This window comes from Thunnus albacares, chromosome 5 (assembly GCF_914725855.1).
Source record: "Thunnus albacares chromosome 5, fThuAlb1.1, whole genome shotgun sequence".
Lineage (NCBI taxonomy): Eukaryota > Metazoa > Chordata > Actinopteri > Scombriformes > Scombridae > Thunnus > Thunnus albacares.
In genome coordinates, this window is record NC_058110.1 from 33,663,753 (window position 1) to 33,684,188 (window position 20,436).

General features: G+C 41.7%; 1 protein-coding gene across 2 annotated transcripts in view; it reads left to right on the top strand.

Annotated features, from left to right (window-relative positions):
- otud5a (OTU deubiquitinase 5a) overlaps positions 1 to 20,436 on the top strand; it is a 37,721-nt gene that overhangs the window by 12,269 nt on the left and 5,016 nt on the right. For both annotated transcript variants that reach the window (XM_044350497.1, XM_044350498.1), the window contains exons 3-8: positions 12,848 to 12,912; positions 12,997 to 13,153; positions 13,258 to 13,406; positions 13,518 to 13,703; positions 15,462 to 15,666; positions 16,977 to 17,048. In XM_044350497.1, the coding sequence (XP_044206432.1) occupies positions 12,848 to 12,912; positions 12,997 to 13,153; positions 13,258 to 13,406; positions 13,518 to 13,703; positions 15,462 to 15,666; positions 16,977 to 17,048 (834 nt within the window). The remainder of the gene's footprint in view (positions 1 to 12,847; positions 12,913 to 12,996; positions 13,154 to 13,257; positions 13,407 to 13,517; positions 13,704 to 15,461; positions 15,667 to 16,976; positions 17,049 to 20,436) is intronic.

Below are 20,436 nucleotides of genomic sequence, written 5' to 3' on the forward strand. Positions count from 1 at the left end.
CGATCTGCTCTGTTTGTGTTTCTTGACTAAACATTAGTGTGATATCTGCAGACTGCTGCTAGCTGGTGTTAGCTGGTGTTAGCTGCCAGCTGGTGTTAGTTGGTGTTAGCTGGTGTTAGCTGCTAGCTGGTGTTAGTTGGTGTTAGCTGGTGTTAGCTGGTGTTAGTTGGTGTTAGCTGCTAGCTGGTGTTAGTTGGTGTTAGTTGGTGTTAGCTGGTGTTAGCTGGTGTTAGCTGCTAGCTGGTGTTAGTTGGTGTTAGCTGGTGTTAGCTGGTGTTAGCTGGTGTTAGTTGGTGTTAGCTGCCAGCTGGTGTTAGCTGGTATTAGCTGGTGTTAGCTGCCAGCTGGTGTTAGCCGGTGTTTGCTGGTGTTAGCTGCCAGCTGGTGTTAGCTGGTGTTAGCTGGTGTTAGTTGGTGTTAGTTGGTGTTAGCTGGTGCTGGCTGGTGTTGGTTGGCGTTAGCTGATGTTAGTTGGTGTTAGCTGGTGCTGGCTGGTGTTAGTTGGTGTTAGCTGCCAGCTGGTGTTAGCTGGTATTAGCTGGTGTTAGCTGCCAGCTGGTGTTAGCTGGTGTTAGCTGGTGTTAGCTGCCAGCTGGTGTTAGCTGGTGTTAGCTGCCAGCTGGTGTTAGCTGGTGTTAGTTGGTGTTAGCTGATGTTAGTTGGTGTAAGCTGGTGCTAGCTGGTGCTGGCTGGCGTTAGTTGGTGTTAGCTGATGTTAGTTGGTGTTAGCTAGCGTTAGTTGGTGTTAGTTGGTGTTAGCTGGTGTTAGCTGCTAGCTGGTAGAGACAAGCTGAGACAAAGTAGAATCTGGAAACTGTTCAGTCGACTTCCAGCACTTCAACACTGGTAACATAACAAACATAAACAGATCTCTGATCAGTGATGTGATGATCAGTTTTCAGTCTGTCTCATAGATGCAAGGCTGGATTATCAACCAGGCAACGGCTCAGAAGCTTCAGGTTTCCTCCACATTATCTGATCAATCACTAACTGAAGTCCAGTTTGAACTCTGACTGGTCCTCCATCCTCCTGTTTGACGACTTTGATAGTTTTACTTTCTATTGAGCTCATTAGTCATAAAGTTCTGTTTATCAAACTGCAAACAGAAAGCTGAGGGACACGTTGTATTATTCCATCATAGGAGAACTGTAAGGCTGCAACCAACTATTACTTTATTAATAATCCATTAATTGTTCAGTGTATAAAGTGTTGATTATTCCCTGAAGCCCAAGTGAACATGTTAATCTATTAATAATTTCAGCTCTAGAGTAGTAAATGTGTAGTGGGGATAGACAGACGAGACTGCAGGTGCATGTTTAACACTGTACATGGTCCCTTACAAATAAAATAAATAAAGTAGCTAAATTACATATCAAGCAAAAACAAAGAAGTTTTACTGATTTATCTCTCAGCTACAGTCCAGAGTGATACATCCTGCCAGTAATAAAACATCCTGCTGCCATTACATCAACACTTGACATTAATAACCACCTAACGTTCCCTGCAGCATGACAAAAGGTTTCAGCTCTACTGCTGGTGACTCTGATGAAGACGACCCGTGTTTGCCTGCCTGTAGGGGGCGCCGTCAGGACCCGAGTAACGTCAGTGTCGTCTCAGTATGTAGATAAAGCAGGTTGTGTGATATTCAGGGTGTGGTGACACGCTGTTCAAACAACATCTGATTACACAAAAAACACATCGTCAGCTGATCCACACACATCTGACTGCATACCACAGAAACACACACGCAGCCAATCACAAGCTGCCTGAAAATATGTTGATGTGAAAAACCGACCAACACCCTGTCAACAATCATCTGTATGTATCAGAGGTTATCTGACTGATGAACACAGTCAGTAACCAGGTTGTTTCTCTACAAAAATAAGAAGAAGAAGCCATGAAAACACGTAACCGGACAGAGAAACTAACAGTAAAGCAACTGGATGAAGGCGGCGAAGCGTATTTTCAATAATTCAATCCGACGTCCGACTGAAAGTGAAACTGACACACAAGTGTTAAATTAATCTGCATCTATTTTGAGTCATTTTTTTAAGATGGAAAAAAGTCCAAATTCTCTGATTCCAGCTTCTTAAAGCTGAAAAAAAATGTCTGGTTTCTTTAAGTACAGAGAGATAGAGCAGGTCGTCCACTAATCAGAAGATCGGCGGTTCGATACCCGGCTCATTGAAGTCACAAGACACTGAATTACCCTAAATATCTCCTGATGGATGTGTCATCAGTGTGTGAATGATTAGATCCTCCTGATGAGCGGGTTGGCATCTTGCACAGCGGCCTGCCATCACCGTATGAATGTGTGTGTGTGAAAGTGCTTTGAGTGATCAGAAGTCTATAAAGCCGCCATATAAATGCATCTCATTTACTATTTATACTGAGTATCTCTGTGTTGTGGACAGAACGAGACGTTTGATGACGTCATCTTTGGCTTTTTGGGGAAACATTAACTGAGGAAATAATCAACAGATGAATCAATAATAAAAATGATTGTCAGTTGCAGCTTTAAACAGTTTGAAACTCCAGACTTGAGTGATGGATTCATGATCAGCTGGTGAAACAGAGCTGGACCTGAACCATGCAGAGGAAAGTTCAGACAGTACTCTGTGTGTGTGTGTGTGTGTGTGTGTGTGTGTGTGTGTGTGTTATGTACAGTAAGTCCGTGGTTTTTTTTTTTTTTTTTTCTTTCTCTGCCAAACATTTGTTAACGTCTCCCATCAGAACTGTTGAGCAACAGCAGCGTCTGTCTGGTCAGAGAGACATGCTCTCAGCATGCACGGCTGCTGCACGGTCGTGCTTTATCACAGGGAACAAGTGCGAAAGAGTGTTTTCACCGCACCGAAGGCGCCCTGACACCTTTCACCTTTAAACGAAAGTACAAGTGAAAACAGTTTTCAAAGAAAGGGGGCCTGTTTTCTGAATCCTCCGTCGACTGATCTTCCAAATCAACTTGTAGAAACATCAAACCTCAGATGTCTGAGTGTCCCTGAACTCACCGGCACCGTTTTCCCCCCCAAACCGCAGCACGTGACGACGATAACACGTCACTTTTAGAGAAATACAGTCGACCACATGTCTGCGGCCGGTTTAACCGGTTCTACTGAAACGCTCAGCTGACTGACCTGTGTGATTACCTAGCTGCCTCTGTTGCCACGGTAACCCTGTCAGTCATTCCTGAAAAGCTCTTTCCTTCAGTCTGACAGAAATAACTCACTGCAAAAGACGTCAACAACTGATTTAGTCGTGACTCAACAATCACAGCTGTCTTTCACTCATATGATCCATCTGTCAATCAGTCACATGACCCAGCTGAAGGTCAAACCGAAGACCCGGTAAAAATAGAGCAGGAGCTGTTTCCTCATGGTTTCAATGACAAAGTGAGGTTTGGAGAAGCTAAACAGAGAAGAGGTCACCGACCGACTTCCTGCTGTCAGAGAGTCGAACCGTCCTCACGTCGAGGCTCATCAGCCAATCAGACGGATAAAGTCGATCGATCGATTAGTCGCCAGCTATTGAATTAATCTGCAACTATTGACAATGGATTCATTGTTTTCAGTTGTTTTTTGTGTTTTTTTTTAAAGAAAAATGTCCAAATTCTCTGATTTCAGCTTCTTAAATGTGAATATTTTCTGGTTTCTTTAGTTTCTATGACAGTAAACTGAATATCTGTTGGACTTTTGGGACATTTTTCACCGTTTTCTGACATTTTATGAACCAAAAAAAACGAATCAATAAATCGAGGAAAAATGATCCAAAGATGAACCGATAACGAAATGAAACGTCAGCTGCAGCATTATTCCACTATCATTCGTCTCATTTTTATCAGTTGCATCACTGCACTTTTTCTTCTGTGGTGGCGTCAGGTTATCAAGCAGGCAGGATGTGAGTCTCGGAATCAGCAGAAACGACCGCGATGGAAACATGACGTTTAAGAAATCTGCTCACAGGAGGAGGAAGCTTTTTTTTTTTTTATTTCTTTTTTGAGGCAGAAAAGAAGAAAATTCTTAGGTTTCAGTTTCTCAGATGTGATGATTTTCTGTTTTTTTTCATCATCATCACAGACAGCTCAGACTGAAAGTGTTGCTTCATTCAAGCCTCCGTCCACTGGAACGTCTCACACACTTAAAACGAGAAGCATAAATATTTAATATGAGCTTTATGATTTTAACATCTTTTCATTATGAGAGCTTTTAAATACTGTTCATAAACTGGACTCATTTATGCTGCTTTTATCTTTTTTTGACTGATTTGCTCGTTTGGTTTTTGTGCATCGTGATTGAACTGAACAATTAACGAGTAAAAGTGTCCAATTACTTTTGAACACTTGTAATTAGGTCACTCTGTGTTAAACACACAGTTCTCTCTATATATCGATATAAACCCACTCAAATACATTAAAGCTGTTATTTTAGCCTGAAAAACAAAACCTGACCAAACACTTCCTGTCTGGACTACAGGAAGTTAAAAGACAACATTCATTTGTCATAATCAGAGCTGATGTTTAAAGATGAAAATGTTTCAGTTATGAGTCAAATATTTGATTTTGAGTTAATAACTTTCAGCTGCTGATGAGTCGCTCTGTGTGCATGTGAAGACCCAGACGTGTGTGTGTGTGTGTGTGTGTGAGACCTCTGTTAAAGTGACCTCTGACCCGTCTTACTGTAACTTTTGACGGTTACGCTGGACGTCTGTCAGTTTGTGTCCAGACAGTTTGTGTCGACAGTACAGTGTGTGTAAAGAGGAATCTCCACTGTTTCTCCACCGGCGCGTGTCTGTGTGTGTGTGTGTGTGTGTGTGTGTGTGTGTGTTTCCTCATCAGTGTGACCTCACCAGCTGACTGGTGTTCTGTACTGCTGTTATTAGTAACATCTGGTTTTAGGGTGGACTTTCCCTTTAGATTGACAAAGCGAACGTGCGTTTGGACGGAGCTGAAATACCGACTGTTGAGACATCACACACACACACACACACACACACACACACACACACACACACGCACTGACCTCTGTCTCTGTTTGACAGCAGCAGTCCGTCTGTCTGTGTCTTTGTCTGCACTTTGTTGTTTGATTGTTTGACAGTTTTGTTCTCAGTTTTTATTATCTCGAACGGTGAACAGTGAGCGTGTGCAAACACTGACGAGTGTCACGCAGCCGTGATAACGCTGATAATAAAAAAAAACCTCTGATTTTAAAAGTTCATCTGGAGAAAAGTCCGGGATGTCGGACACACTGTGACATTTATATATGAGACATAATCAGCTACAGAATCTGATTTTATATTCCAGATTCTTAAATGTGAATATTTTCTGCTTTCTTTCATCGTCTATGACAGTAAACTACAGAAAGAGACGTCATGTTGACTCAGCTGAAGTGTTTTCTGATATGTTATGGACCAAATGTCTAATCAACTTATCAGGGGGGGGGGGGGATAACAGTCAGATGAATCCATAATGAAAATGATTGTCAGTCGCAGCTTTAAACAGTTTGAAACTTAACAAAGTGATGAGCTGGTGAAACAGAGCTGGAGCTGAACCATGCAGAGGAAAGTTCAGACGAGTCAACAGATGAACGGATAACGACCAATAACGGTTATATGATATCAATATATGATGACGTTATAGTAAATAGTGTTGCGTAATTAATGAAATTAGATCTCGATTCAGTTTGTTCTCAGTGTTTGTATCAGCTGCATCGAATCAAACGTCCCCTAAACAGCGTCAGTCAGCGATACGTGTGCGTTAAACGGAGGCAGAACATCGTGAATAAATCCAAACGTGTGTCAGAGACTGAAGAGTAAAATGCTGCTGCTGTAATCATCAGTTTTCATAGTTTTCCACATAAAATAAACACAGAAAAAGCAAAAACTGACATTAAGATAACAAACATACAGGAAGAAACAAGGTGCTGGCTGACGCTTACATGAACTTTACAGTTACTATAAACCTCTCTGGACATCAGGAAGCATCTGAGCCTCATCTGAAGGCTCAGAAGACGATAAAAATCCATCTTAAAAACCTTCTTAAGCTTAAGAGGAGTTCAAAGATCAAGGAGCAGGAGGCTGAGAGCATCTTCACAAGCTGCAGGAGGAACCAAAAACATCGTCTCTACTTTATTCATGAACACTGAGGTTCTTTGTTAAGTGACATTTGATGTTAAATGAGTTCATGTTGAAATTACCTACAGCTGATATCATCACCTTCAGCGCCAACAGGAAGACGACGTTAGAAGCTTCTAACGGCGTGAATGTGAAAACGCTCTTAAGTGCTTTTTTGGGAAACACGTGAAGGAATTTAAAAGTGTTTTGTAGAAACATTTTTAACTTCTCTAAGATCGATCGTTATCAGGAAACATTTCACAATCCTTCAACAAGCTGCAGCCACCAAGACCCAGAGTGACCTGCTGGCATTAAAGCAGACGCCCATAGAGTGTGTGTGCGTGTGCGTGTGTGTGTGTGAGTGTGTGTGTGTGTGAGTGTGTGTGTGTGTGTGTGTGTGTGTGTGTGTGGGTGTGTGTGTGTTTGACATCAGATCACAGTCGACTCTGTTAAACAAAGAAAAGTTACTTTGCTTTTTGAAATGTGTCAAAGTTGAAACTGACCGGTCACATCGAGCTGGTCACATCGAGCTGAGTCAACACACACACACACACACACACACACACACACGTCGTAGCGGTGTGCAGTACGGTGGCTGAGCGGGGTGGGGGGGAGGTCATGTGATCTATGTCAGGAGGTTATTTCCCTGCACTTCACAGAACAGGAAGATAAACTTCCGCAGAAGAAGAAAGGACGTGAGCCACAGCACACATCCTGTCACACCTGACGCGCTCACCTGAGGAGATGCTCTGATTGGTCGGTTTTTGCAGGTTTTTTTACCCCCCCCCCCCCTCCTCCCACCTGGTTCAGCAGCACTAACTAACAAACCCTCTGGTATCAGTTCAGTCCTGATCCCGCAGGGTGGTGTTTAAACCAAGCGCTCCTCTCGGTCAGACATGCCAGCAGCGGTGGGCGGAGCTTCAGAGCTGATAGATTTCTGCAGAAGAAGTGCTGACGCAGACCGAGAGGCGGTGACCTCATTCCTGCAGCTCCTGAAAAGTCTTAGAAAATATAGATTACAGCAGGAAAGAAGAAATATTACAAGAGTTTAGAGAAAACTTTACTTTATTGATGTTATTGTTTATTTAACCCTTTCATGCATAGCGGTCACTACAGTGGACAGCTGTTCACAAGCAGTTTTCTTATATATGCAGGTTTTACTGGTATAAATGCACATCAGCCAACATAGTGGACTCTAGTGTGTCGTCCCATCTTTAAAAAAAAAAAAGTTCAAATATTGTTTTTCATGCCTAAAGGGGAATAAAACATCCTGACTGAGGTCATTATAATTCATGCATGAAAGGGGTTAAAGGTCATGATGCACATTAATTTACATTTACGTGTTTCAGAATCAGTGGAAATGTTTAAATTAGCTCACAAACAGCTAATTTGCATCGTTTGTATCCCACTTCTTTTCTATATTTGTCTTGCTTCCACATAACTTCTCAGTAATGATGTTATTTACTCAGCAGTTAATTCTTCCTTTTCTCTACATGCACGTTAAAGGACGGGTTCACAATTGTTCCAGTGTGTGTTAAACCAGCAGTCAGGTGTCCATATGAACAACTGTAATCATTCCTCCTGTTCATACTGGATATTATTTCAGTGTCAGTGATGGAAACCAGCTTCACTGTAGTTAAATAATTCCAGATAATCAGGAATAACAGTATAAAATATTTCTGTTGGAACCAGTGATGCTGCAGCTCAGAGACAAACGTCCTGTCTGTGTTCATTCTCAGTGGACTATAGTACCCAGAATGCTTTGCAGACTGCGGGCTCGTACCGGCGGACAGGGTGGAGTAGGAGTCTGCAAGGCTCAGATAAAAACTTTATCGGCATCGACGGAACCACAAACAGGATGGACGCAGTTCCCTTTTCTCAGGCCCCGCCTCTTTCTGAGAATAACAGCCAGACTGACCAATCAGAGCACTGGCTGTGGTTTCCTGTGTGTGTGTGTGTGTGTGTGTGTGTGCGGTTTATTATTAATTCTGCAGAGGCCTATCTTGTGTTTTGTTTCTCAAGAATCAGCCGCCTCCGCTCACACCTTTCTCAGTACTCAGAAGGCCATCGTTTTCATAAATGGGAGTTTTAACCTTTTACAGATGTTACAGGAAGACGCGGCTGCATCATTAGCACACCTGTACCTGCCTGATCTGTGACATCATCGCCTCCACTCAGAGCTCCACTGACAAACTTTTGACAGAGATGCAGTTATGTTGTCACATCTGTACAGAGATGCAACAATCAGTCAATCAATTAGCTGTCAACGATTAAATTAATCGCCAACTATTTTGATGATCGATTCGTCGCTTTGAGTCATTTTTTAAGAAAAAAAAAGTAAAAATTCTCTGATTTCAGCTTCTAAAATGTGAATATTTTCTGTTTTCTTCAGTCTCTATGACAGTAAATTAAATATCTTTGTGTTGTGGACAAAACAAGACATTTTATGACGTTATATTAGTGTTTTATGAAACACTGATCGACATTTTTCACCATTTTACAGATCAAACAGCTAATCAGTTAATTGAGAAAATAACAGATGAATCAATCATCAGCCCTAGTAATGTAGTTATAATAAAAAAATCTGTGATGTTTACTAAAAAATAAAACAAATTTAGCATTATAGACTTCACTGCCTCCTCTCTAATAGATCGAGATGTATTGATTAGTATTGAAACGTGTCGTTCCGTGCATAAAGGAGTCTGACGTCTGTTATTTGGATAAAGTGTCCGCATGATGGAAATCTAAAAAAAAACGTATTTTTCCTCTACCGGTTTACTCGATGACTCACACATCAGTAGGGAGATTCCCTCCGATTGTTTCTGACTCACACACCTGTTTATCAAGCCGGAGCGCTCCGTGCATCAGTGATTCATCGTCACACAGGAAGTTCTATAATTATATATATTTATATATATAATTAACGATCTGGAGGAAGCTGCAACTTAAAAACTAACTATTTGAGGTTCATGAAGAGTTTCAGAGCAACACTGTTTACACTCAGCTGTTCATACGTTCATATGTCGTCGGTCGGTTATTTTCTCCAACTCATGTGTGAATTGTTTTGTGGAAAACTGCAAATCGTCACATTTGAGAAGCTGGAAACATCAAATATTTGACATTTTTTGCTTGAAAAATGGCTGAAACAAATTTCTGTCAATCAACTAATCGATTAATCAACTAATCGATTAATCAACTAATCGTTACAGCTCTATGTATGCAGGGCTGCGACTAATCATCATTTTCATAATCAATTAATCTGCCGTTTATTTTCTTGAGTAATCGGTGTTTGAAATGTTATAAAATAGTGAAAAAATGTCAGTGAGGCTTTCTCAGAGGTCACAGTGATGTCCGACTAACAGTCCAAAACCAAAACAGATTCAGTTTACTGTCACATATGAGAAATAAAAACTGAAAATCGTCACATCTGAGAAGCTGGAACCATCAAATATCTGTAGGGCTGCTCCCTAAAAGTCAGTGCATCAGTCAATAAGCCCCTGAGCTGAATCGCTGCAGGGTTTTTTATGCTACGTTGTTAAACACAGCCAGTTTTTTTTCCCAGTGGTCATTGCAGCAAAAAATCCCCCTGTGGCCCAAAAAGGATTTTCCCTCATAGACCACCATTGTAGAAGAGACGTCTGTAAAACTGTTGACAGGACGCCTCGAACTGCAGACAACATCAATTATGACTCTTTCTATTATGAACTTTTGATCCATGGAGGTTTTATGTTTGTAAAACTTTCCTCGAGCCGAGAAAAGCGATTTAAAAATCCGTGACGCCATCACTATGTAAAGTCTATGGGCCGAGCGGGAACACGTGGGCGGGGCCAGCGGGGGGAAACACTACTGCGCATATTCAGTGGGCCGCACAACGCGGAAGCAAACCCGGAAGCGTATGCACCAGCCGAGCAATTCCTATAGGACTGAATGGGCGCCGTTTTTAGTCCGGTATCCAGCTCTTATAATACATCCATGGTTGAAATACTTAAAACAGACGTGAACCAGCGTCTCTACCGTCCAGTGTGATCGACGGCGCTGTCAGCAGCCAATCAGGAGAGACGCTCTCTGCAGGATTTTATAACTGAACTAACATCAGGACGCACATTTTTTTTAATTTCTCCGACGGTGGAAATCTGATGTTTTCACATCACAAATGATGAACAACAGCATTAAAACACGAGTCTCATGTAGCTGTTATATCAGTTTAATGCGGGGCGGCTGTAACCGCAGTAACCGAGTGGAGACATGAATAATGATATTTGAATAATAATATTTCTCGGGAGGCTGTTTTGAAGACTGAACTAAATGAATAATGTAAACTGTGTAGTATGTAAGAATTAAATATATGTTGGAAGATAAATATGGAGGACTGTAGATGAGAATACACGTCACTGCTTCGCCCCGCTGAGTCAGAGCGTGAAGTGCAGTGACTGTCCGGAGGGGACGCCCCGAATATTTGACATTTGCGGTTGAATAATGACTCAAACCACGAATTGATTCTCGGAGCAGATAATTTTCTGTCAACCCATCAACTAACCGCTGCGTATTACTAATAGTATCAATATGTGATTTGACTGATCGACATCTGCAAAGGTCATAACTGTAACCGCATCGACACGTACGAGCTTTTTTATTGTACTTGCGACTGATACACACACACAAACACTGTGGGTGATGTGTAAGGAGATTTCCTCCATTAGTGTCTGAAACACACACCTGCTGCCTCTCAGCCGTGGCTCGGAGTGTGTGTGTTAGTTTTGTTATGAGTGTTAACACGTTTCGATGTGTTGTGGCTTTCAGTGTGTGTGTAGTTATCACCGAGAGGCCTGACCTCCTTCTCCTGCACCATCAACAACATCTTAGCTAACTGACTTTACACACATACAAGCACACACACACACACACACACACACACACACACACACACACGCACGCGGCGCTGATGAGAAAGCGGAAGTTGGTGTGTTGGGGGGGCTGCAGGGGGGTTCTGAGAATCACCGCGGACCATGTGACTTTCTGGAAATCAGACCGAAGCGATGCTCGTTTACATACCGCTACCTCCTACAGGAAGTGTATGTATGCGTGTGTCTGTGTGTGTGTGTGTGTGTGTGTTTGTGTGTGCGGTCCTAGCACCCAACCAGACTGTAAAAGATGAAAATTAGAGTCAAGGTTCAATTTATTAATAATTTTTGTTTTAATCAGCAAAAAGAGAAAAAGGCACAATCTTCAATGCTCTGCAGAGCTGCAACGATTATTTTCATCACTGATCTATTTTATCAGTCAGTAGTTTGGTTGATAAAAACCTCAGAACAGTTAAAATGTCCACCACATTTTCCTAGAAGTCGAGGTGACGTCATCAAATGTATTTTTTCTGACAAACGGTAAGAGAAGGAAATACAGCAAATTATTACATTTGAGATGCTGGAAACATCTAATTTTTGGTATTTTTGCTTGAAAAGTGACATAAGTGATCAATTATCAAAAAAGTTGCAGATGCATTCGACTGATTAATTATTGACTGGTTATTGCGGCTCTAATGCAACGTGTGACTCATGTCTACAGACCTGCAATATGAAACAGATATGTTTGTTTATAAAATGTCAGAAAACCGACCTTTATAATCTCATAGAGCTCAAGTTGACGTCTTCAGATCAACAACCCAACAGTTTACTGTCATATATGACAGAGAAAAACTTCAAATCCTCACATTTCAGAAGCTGCAACTAGCACATTTTTTGGCTTTTTTGTTTAAAAAAATGACTGAAACTGTTATTCAATGATCAAAATAGTTTCAGATTAATATTCTGTCGATCGATTAATCAACTAACCGTCGGAGCTTTTAGTTGTAATAACTCTAACCCACAATTTCAACATTTTACACATTATGGAAAATAAAATTCAAATGAATCATCAGCATCAGTGTTAGAGCAGCATGTTACTGTTGTAGCTGCTGGAGGTGGAGCTAGTTTACACTACTTTATATACAGTTAGCTAGTTTAGTCCAGTGGTTCCCAACCTAGGGGTCGGGCCCCTCCAAAGGGTCAGCAGATAAATCTGAGGGGTGGTGAGATGATTAATGGGAGAGGAAAGAAGAAAAAACAAAGTTCTGATACACAAATCTGTTTTCAGTTTTTTGGACTTTTTCTCTAATCTTTGATTTTTGCTGAAATATTGGATCATTTGAACATTTATTGAAATGAAAGCATGTGAGAAGTTTAGAGGGAAAAATCACTATTTGGTGGAGCTGTTAACAACTCATAGACATGTGAAATGTGACCCCGACTACACACTGCTTTTTGTAAGACGTCAAAAGACAAAAAGGTTGGAAACCACTGGTTTCATCTTTAACAATGTGTTGTATTTTAAAAGCTTGTTATATTATCCATTGTGTCAAATCTTCATCTGAAAAGTAACTAAAGCTGTCAAATAAATGTAGTGGAGTAGAAAGTACAATATTTCCCTCTGAAATGTAGAAAGTAGCATCACATGGAAATACTCAAGTAAAGTACAAATACCTCAACATTGTATTTAAGTACAGTACTTGAGTAAATGTATTTAGTTACTTTCCACCACTGAAAATAATAAAATCTCAAATATGTCTAAAGACGTGTCTGTTGAACTGTACAGGACAGATGATCCACTTCAGGTTTTGGCCCAACAGAAAACAGGAATAAATGCGTCTATAAACAGACTGTATCTATGATCCTCAGCTGGACTAACTATCTCTCTCTGTGTCTCTCAGCTGATCAGGTCTACGGAGATCAGGACATGCATGAAGTGGTCAGAAAACACTGTATGGACTATCTGGTGAGTCAGTCTGACCCGGGTCATGTTCCTTCCTGCTGGAGGACTCGGTCTGTCACGGTCTGACGGTTGTATTTTCCTTCTCAGATGAAGAACGCCGACTATTTCTCCAACTACGTGACAGAGGACTTCACCACATACATCAACAGGAAGAGGAAAAACAATTGCCACGGCAACCACATCGAGATGCAGGCCATGGCCGAGATGTACAACAGACCGGTGGAGGTGTACCAGTACAGCACAGGTGAGTCTCTCTGTCCAATAAAAGCCTCTAGTTCTGTCATCAGCCAATCACTGACCCCCCTCCTCCTCCTCCTCCTCCTCCTCCTCCTCCTCCTCCTCCTGCAGAGCCAATCAACACGTTCCATGGCATCCACCAGAACAACGACGAGCCAATCAGAGTGAGCTATCACCGCAACATTCACTACAACTCTGTAGTGAATCCCAACAAGGCCACGATCGGGGTCGGACTGGGACTGCCCGCCTTCAAACCAGGGGTACGCACACACACACGCACACACACACACACACACACACACACACACCTGAACCAGACACATGTAAACCAGTAAACTGACTGAGACCCCCCCCCCCCCCCCCCCCCCCAGTACGCAGAGCAGTCTCTGATGAAGTCGGCCATCAAGACGTCGGAGGAGTCGTGGATCGAGCAGCAGATGTTGGAGGACAAGAAGAGAGCGACGGACTGGGAGGCCACCAACGAGGCCATCGAGGAGCAGGTGGCCCGGGAGTCCTACCTGCAGTGGCTGCAGGACCAGGAGAAACAGGGCAGACAGGTGAGGAGGAGGAGGAGGAGGAGGAGGAAGCTTCTTCAAACTGAAATAGAGTTGTGTAGTGAGAGGCTGCTGGTTCCTGAAGTGTTTCCTCGTTCTGATTAATGTCACTGAACATTTGGCGGACCGCTAAGAATACTACAATACCCATGAGTCTCAGCTACCGCAATGCAACGGAGATGAAACAATGGACACAAATCAGAGCGTAATGAACTCATAACGCTTTTGTTGTTGAACTTGTAAACGAAAGGCGTCGCCATGGTTACTGAACTCACTCAAAAGTGACCCAGAAATTAAGAGTAAATTGATTCACGCTGCAGATTGAATCGTAATCTTTAGCTTCTGCCGGCCCGTAGGCGGCGCATGTATGTGACCCAATTTTAAGCTCTGTTTCTTGCTGAAATGCACCTTGGGAGTTGTAGTTAATCTCTACTGCAAAACTTTTATGTCCACAGTCTTGCACCTTTGACTTTTTACTAAAGAACCAGATGTTTTCTGACACAGTTCATGTTTTGTTCTGATGATTGAACCAGGATGAAACTATAGAAGAGAGAACTGACATAATATCGTCTTTGAGAAAAATGAATGAGACTTTTACTTCTGGAAGCTGAAATGACTCCTTAAAGCTTGTTTTTCAGTTCACTATTCAGGTTGTGAAAACAGCTGTATGACGTCTTTTATATTTCTGGGGCATTTTATGTCTTCATTAGATAGTGACAGCTGAGAGATGACATGAAACAAGAGGAGAAAGACGGACGGCAAAAGTCTGCTGAACCAGGGTGGTTATGAGATGTGTGTGAACTAGTGGGCTACGTCTTTAAGTTTCTACATGACTAATGAGTAAATATGGGGGAAAAAATGAAGAAGTGATCCTGAAATGAGTGACATGGTGACATCGTAGTGATATCAGGCTTGAAGACTATTAATGTTCGCTACGCTGGGGGAAATTTTTAAACACAAGTCTTTCTCTGTGTTTCAGCTCTCTGCTCAGACTAAAACGGCCTCCAGAGTGTAAATCTGAAAACATCAGCTCTGTGGTTTAGTGCGTACGAGGAAAAACTGAGCTTTGGTTAAAATGTTGATGAAAAGCTGCTCAGTGAGGCACAAGAGTCTTGTGAGTCAGCGAAGTGAAGAACTTTATGTCATCTTTAACTGTCTGTGGTCGTTCATGTTAAATGTCAGTTCAGCCGATCGCAGTCAGAGTTTATGCTCTGCGATTTATTCACTGTTTCATTGTCTGACAACAAAAACAGAACAAATATGTAAATGAGAGGAACTAAACAGCAAATTCAGCTGCATTAAAAAACACATTACAGATATGAGAGTATCAAACTGAACATCTAGCTGAGTATTTCCCCAAAACATTGAACTATTCCAATACCCTTAATGTCATCAGTTACACATCATTAAACTGTTGTCTGTTAAACTGGTAAATAGTGTCTGTACACTCAGGTAAAGATGGTTAGTTATGGAAAGAAACACCACTCCTGTGCTGTTTGGATAGTTTTAAAAGTTGGCGGTTGAATTTTGTCTTTTTGTCGTTCAAAAACACCAACAGAGTGATGAGTTTGTAAATAAACATCTGCATCACGTCATCTCTGAGCCTTCATATCTACACAGCAGTCGGGTTCTAACTAGTGTCAGCTGTTGGACAGGAAGTAGCGGCTACATGTCAACACGTTAATCTGTTTAATCAGTGAACATTCAGCTCTGAGTTTACAGTGTTACATTAACTGGACAACATCGTGTGTGTGTTTTCAGCCCCGTAAGGCCAGCGCTACCTGCAGCTCGGCGACGGCGGCGGCCTCCAGCGGCCTGGACGACTGGAGCGCCAGGTCGCCGCGGCAACGCGACTCAGACCCTTCCCACTCCGACCTCACAGCTGCTCCGGCGACCAACAACAAGCCCCCCTCCCCTGCCGGAGCCGCCCTCATCCTGAGCAAACCCCCCTCCCCCTGCGCACCAGGTAACACACACATACACACACACACACACACACACGTGTCTGTATATGTGTACTTGTGAGGACCTTCACTCTAAACCACAGTCTGGACTCTCAAACTGCCTTCTGAAAGTCTACTGGTTAAACAAAGACAAACACAAATATAGACCTGCAAGAGCAAACAAACACACCTGGCAGTATTTTAAACTGTCCACAAAGTCTTTTTTTTTTGCATTTTAAACTTTTATCAGAGATGTAAAAGTAGAGAGATGACAGGAAGTGAGGGGAAAGGAAGACAGGTATGACATGCAGGAACGTTTGTGGTTCATGGTCAGCACCAAAGAGCCCCACTGGTGGAAAGCTTGTATTTTATTTGGAGGGGAGACTCTTTTGATGGGACGCTACGACCTGCAAGGTCAGGGTCACATGACCGACGGTGGTAGCCGCGCTATCAACAAACAAGAGCAAACAAGTCTGTTCATCTCATGATCAAAGTTTTTATATTTTAAAATCTTTGAATAGAGGTGAAAGAATAAAGAAATGGACGTTTAACAGCTTTACTGCATTTTTTCTCGTTCTGCACTTCGTCAAGTAGACGAGCTAGCAAGGCTATCGAAAACTAGCCCACCTTTGGGCTGCAACCGTCGGTCACATGACCCTCGCCTCGACATCGTGCGGGCGTCCTGACCGACCTGTAGGCGTAACCTCGCGCGGTGACAAAGATGGTGTGACGTGTGGCGTTCCAGTGACTTTCTATGCAATTGTGCTGCTTCTAAAATTAGAAACACAGAACGCACGATTAAACATGAACACTAAAACCTGTTTCTCCTGCCGTGTTCATGTCATTTCAGTGTGACTGTAATTACCAGTTTCTGACTTGTAAACAGTGTTCACATCACAATCATGTCTAGGTTAAAGCTGAAAACCTTGTGGGCGTTATCATTTTTATTTAAATTGCGGTGATGTGTTTTTAGATTTCAAGGTTTTACTGTTTAGTTTTATGTTGAATATTCTTGTGCTTCCTTATGTTTCTTTGTCTTTTAACATCTTGGAAATTAGTGTTTTCACTGTAGCTTGGATTTTGTTTTTGTGTCTGTTATCCATAAATAAATCATATCATACAACATACAAAATAAACAAACACAAAGTCTGTTGTTCAAGGTAACTGAACTCAAATTTAATGAATATAGGAGGTCGTCTGTATTGGAACCATCCTGTCGCACTGGTGTGTACAGGTGACACAAAGCTTACCTGTCTGATATCTGTGTGTGTGTGTGTGTGTGTGTGTGTGTGTGTGTGTGTGTGTGTGTGTGTGTGTGTGTTTGTGTGTGTAGGTCCCAGTAATCAGAGTCGTCATCATTTGGAGTACAGAGCCATCATGCAGGAGATGTCGCCCACAGCGTTTGGTAAGTCAAACACACACACAGTTGACTGTTACTGTAGCCTCTGCAGTTCAGGTGTTTTCAGACAGCGAGTGTTTACAGCGACTATGTCTTCTGCCCGCTAACATCTTTGTATTTCTGTAATTTGATTGGATTAAAACAGAGGAATGGTTATCGATATGACATGATTAATATATCAACAATCGTCCTAAATGTTTTGGAGTTTTTTGTCCCCTGAACTGTGAAGCTGAACTTGTTGAACTTGCTGAACTTATTTATTTGTTCTCCTCTGATGAAAAGCTGTGGTTTCTGTGTTTGTCGTGGTGACATGAAAAGCTACAACAGCACGTGAGAAAAGTAGAACCATCATCACCTCAGATGATGACTTGTGCACGTTCACAAGAGCGGCAGTCAGGGCGACTCTGTCTTCACTCCTGTAGCCGTCGTGTCTACATCGGAAACAACAGAGACAGCAACCGCTCGCTGTCTGAAAGCACCTTTTAATGTTTCTGCTGTTCAGTACTAATGTCTCTACTGCTCACTATTACTGTTTCCACTGATCACTACTACTGTTCCCACTGCTCACTACTACTGTTTCTACTGCTCACTGCTACTGCTCAATACTACTGTTTCTACTGCTCACCATTAGTTCTCACTGTTACTGCTCAATACTACTGTTTCTACTGCTCACTATTACTGTTTCTACTGCTCACTATTACTGTTCCCACTGCTCACTACTACTGTTTCTACTGCTCAATACTACTGTTTCTACTGCTCACTATTACTGTTTCTACTGCTCACCATTAGTTCTCACTGTTACTGCTCAATACTACTGTTTCTACTGCTCACTATTACTGTTTCCACTGCTCACTACTACTGTTCCCACTGCTCACTACTACTGTTTCTACTGCTCAATACTACTGTTTCTACTGCTCACTATTACTGTTTCCACTGCTCACTACTACTGTTCCCACTGCTCACTACTACTGTTTCTACTGCTCACTGCTACTAATCAATACTACTGTTTCTACTGCTCACTACTACTGTTTCCAATGCTCACTACTACTGTTCCCACTGCTCACTACTACTGTTCCCACTGCTCACTACTACTGTTTCTACTGCTCACTGCTACTAATCAATACTACTGTTTCTACTGCTCACTGTTACTGCTACTGCTCAATACTACTGTTTCTACTGCTCACCATTAGTTCTCACTGCTACTGCTCAATATTACTGTTTCTACTGCTCACTATTACTGCTCACTGTTACTGCTCACTATTACAATACTACTGTTTCTACTGCTCACTATTACGGTTTCTACGGCTCACTACTACTGTTACTACTGCTCACTATTACTGCTCAATACTACTGTTACTACTGCTCACTACTACTGTTACTACTGCTCACTATTACTGCTCACTGCTACTGTTTCTAATGCTCACCATTACTGTTTCTAATGCTCACTACTGCTGTTACTACTGCTCACTACTACTCTTAATACTGCTCACTACTACTCTTACTACCACTCACTACTGCTGTTACTACTGCTCACTACTACTCTTAATACTGCTTACTACTACTCACTACTGCTCACTACCGCTCACTACTGCCTTTACTACCACTCAATACTACTGTTACTACTGCTCACTACTGCTCACTACTACTCTTACCACTGCTCACTAGTACTGTTACTAATGCTCAGTTTTACTGCTCACTACTACTGTTACAACTACTAAGTAGTAGGAATAGCACTACTGTTAGTAGTAGTAACAGTAGTAGTAAGCAGTACAATTGAGTGGTAGTAACAGTAGTAGTGAGTTACTCACTACTACTGTTACTACTGCTATTACTGCTACCATGGCTAGCCACTGCTGTTTGTGCTACCACGGTTACTAACGCCATCACGGCTACTGTCAGTAGTGGAAAGTAACTAAGTACATTTATTCAAGTACTTGTACTGTACTCTAGTATTTCCATGTTATGCTACTTTATACTTCTACTCTACTACATTTCAGAGGGAAATATCCTACAATTTACTACACTAAATGTATTTGATTACTTAATACGATATGATCAACAGATAATTCTGATGCACTTCTCTGGGTTTATATACTGCTGGGTAGTTTGTGAATTTCCCCCGGGGATCAATCAAGTCTTATTTCAATAATTATCCAAAAATCCAATAATAATCTAATAAAATAATGATCATTATTTTGAGAAGGGACTTTTTGCATAATGAGTGCTTTCGGTACTTTAAAGAGGACATGTTCGACACATCTCCTTGGCATGACAACAAAGAAACATCTTAGCAACAGCCTTAGCAACCACCGCAGCAATCAGCGCAGCAATAGCCTTAGCAACCACCGCAGCAACCACCTTAGCAACCACCGCAGCAACCATCGCAGCAACAAAGCGGATGTGCGTTAATGAAAGTGTGACGAGATGACGTCAATAATGATGTCAGTAAAACGCGAATGAAGCATCAGGGCAGCTGAGCCCTGGGCTTCGTCTTACAGGCAGTATTTTTACATACATTCACCTCAAGGTTTAAAACTTTGACCATGTTTAACATCCGACATCAGAACAGGACATAAATGATAGAAAATCACTAAAAGCTGAATATGTCCCCTTCAAAATAACATAACTCTACACGGAATAGAAGTTATTTATATATATATAATATAACTTATTTTGATAGTCACAGGAGATGTTAAACATATCAGTCATATTTTACTTTGAAGTTCCTGTTTTAGCAAACAAATACCTAAAATAGGGACTATGGTAAATAAATAATCTATAATCCATGATTTTCTGTTTATTTTTCAGCACAAATAAATAAAAGAGCTCCACCTTAAAGACAGAATGTTGTGCACAGATGTGTTTAATAAGATACCAGTAGATTAATCGTTACTGAGTTAAATATAACAATTAATCATGATATTCATTTTGTCTGATATGACTCAGCAGTAACTGAGTACCTGCTACCAGTAACAAGAGTAACTCATCTTAATGTACTCTCCCTGCAGCAGTCAGTTGTGTTGCTGTCAGTCAGTCTCTGTTGTTTACAGTCAAAACTCAGCCTGAGTCAACAGGAAGCAGCGGAGTAGGGCGTGTGTGTGTGTGTGTGTTTGTGTGTGATTGTGTGTCTGCGTGTGTGTGTGTGTGTGTTTGTGTGTGATTGTGTGTCTGCATGTGTGTGTGTGTGTTTGTGTGTGATTGTGTGATTGTGTGTCTGCGTGTGTGTGTGTGTGTTTGTGGGTTATCCGAGGTGAAGCAGTGTCACTCTGCGAAAACAGTTTCATTGTTGTCTCTATCTAACAACTGAGACCTTTATCAGATGTTTACAGCACAACTGTTAACAATTAGTAATTTTATCAAAGGACAGGACGCTTTTGAACTCTAACCAAGATGT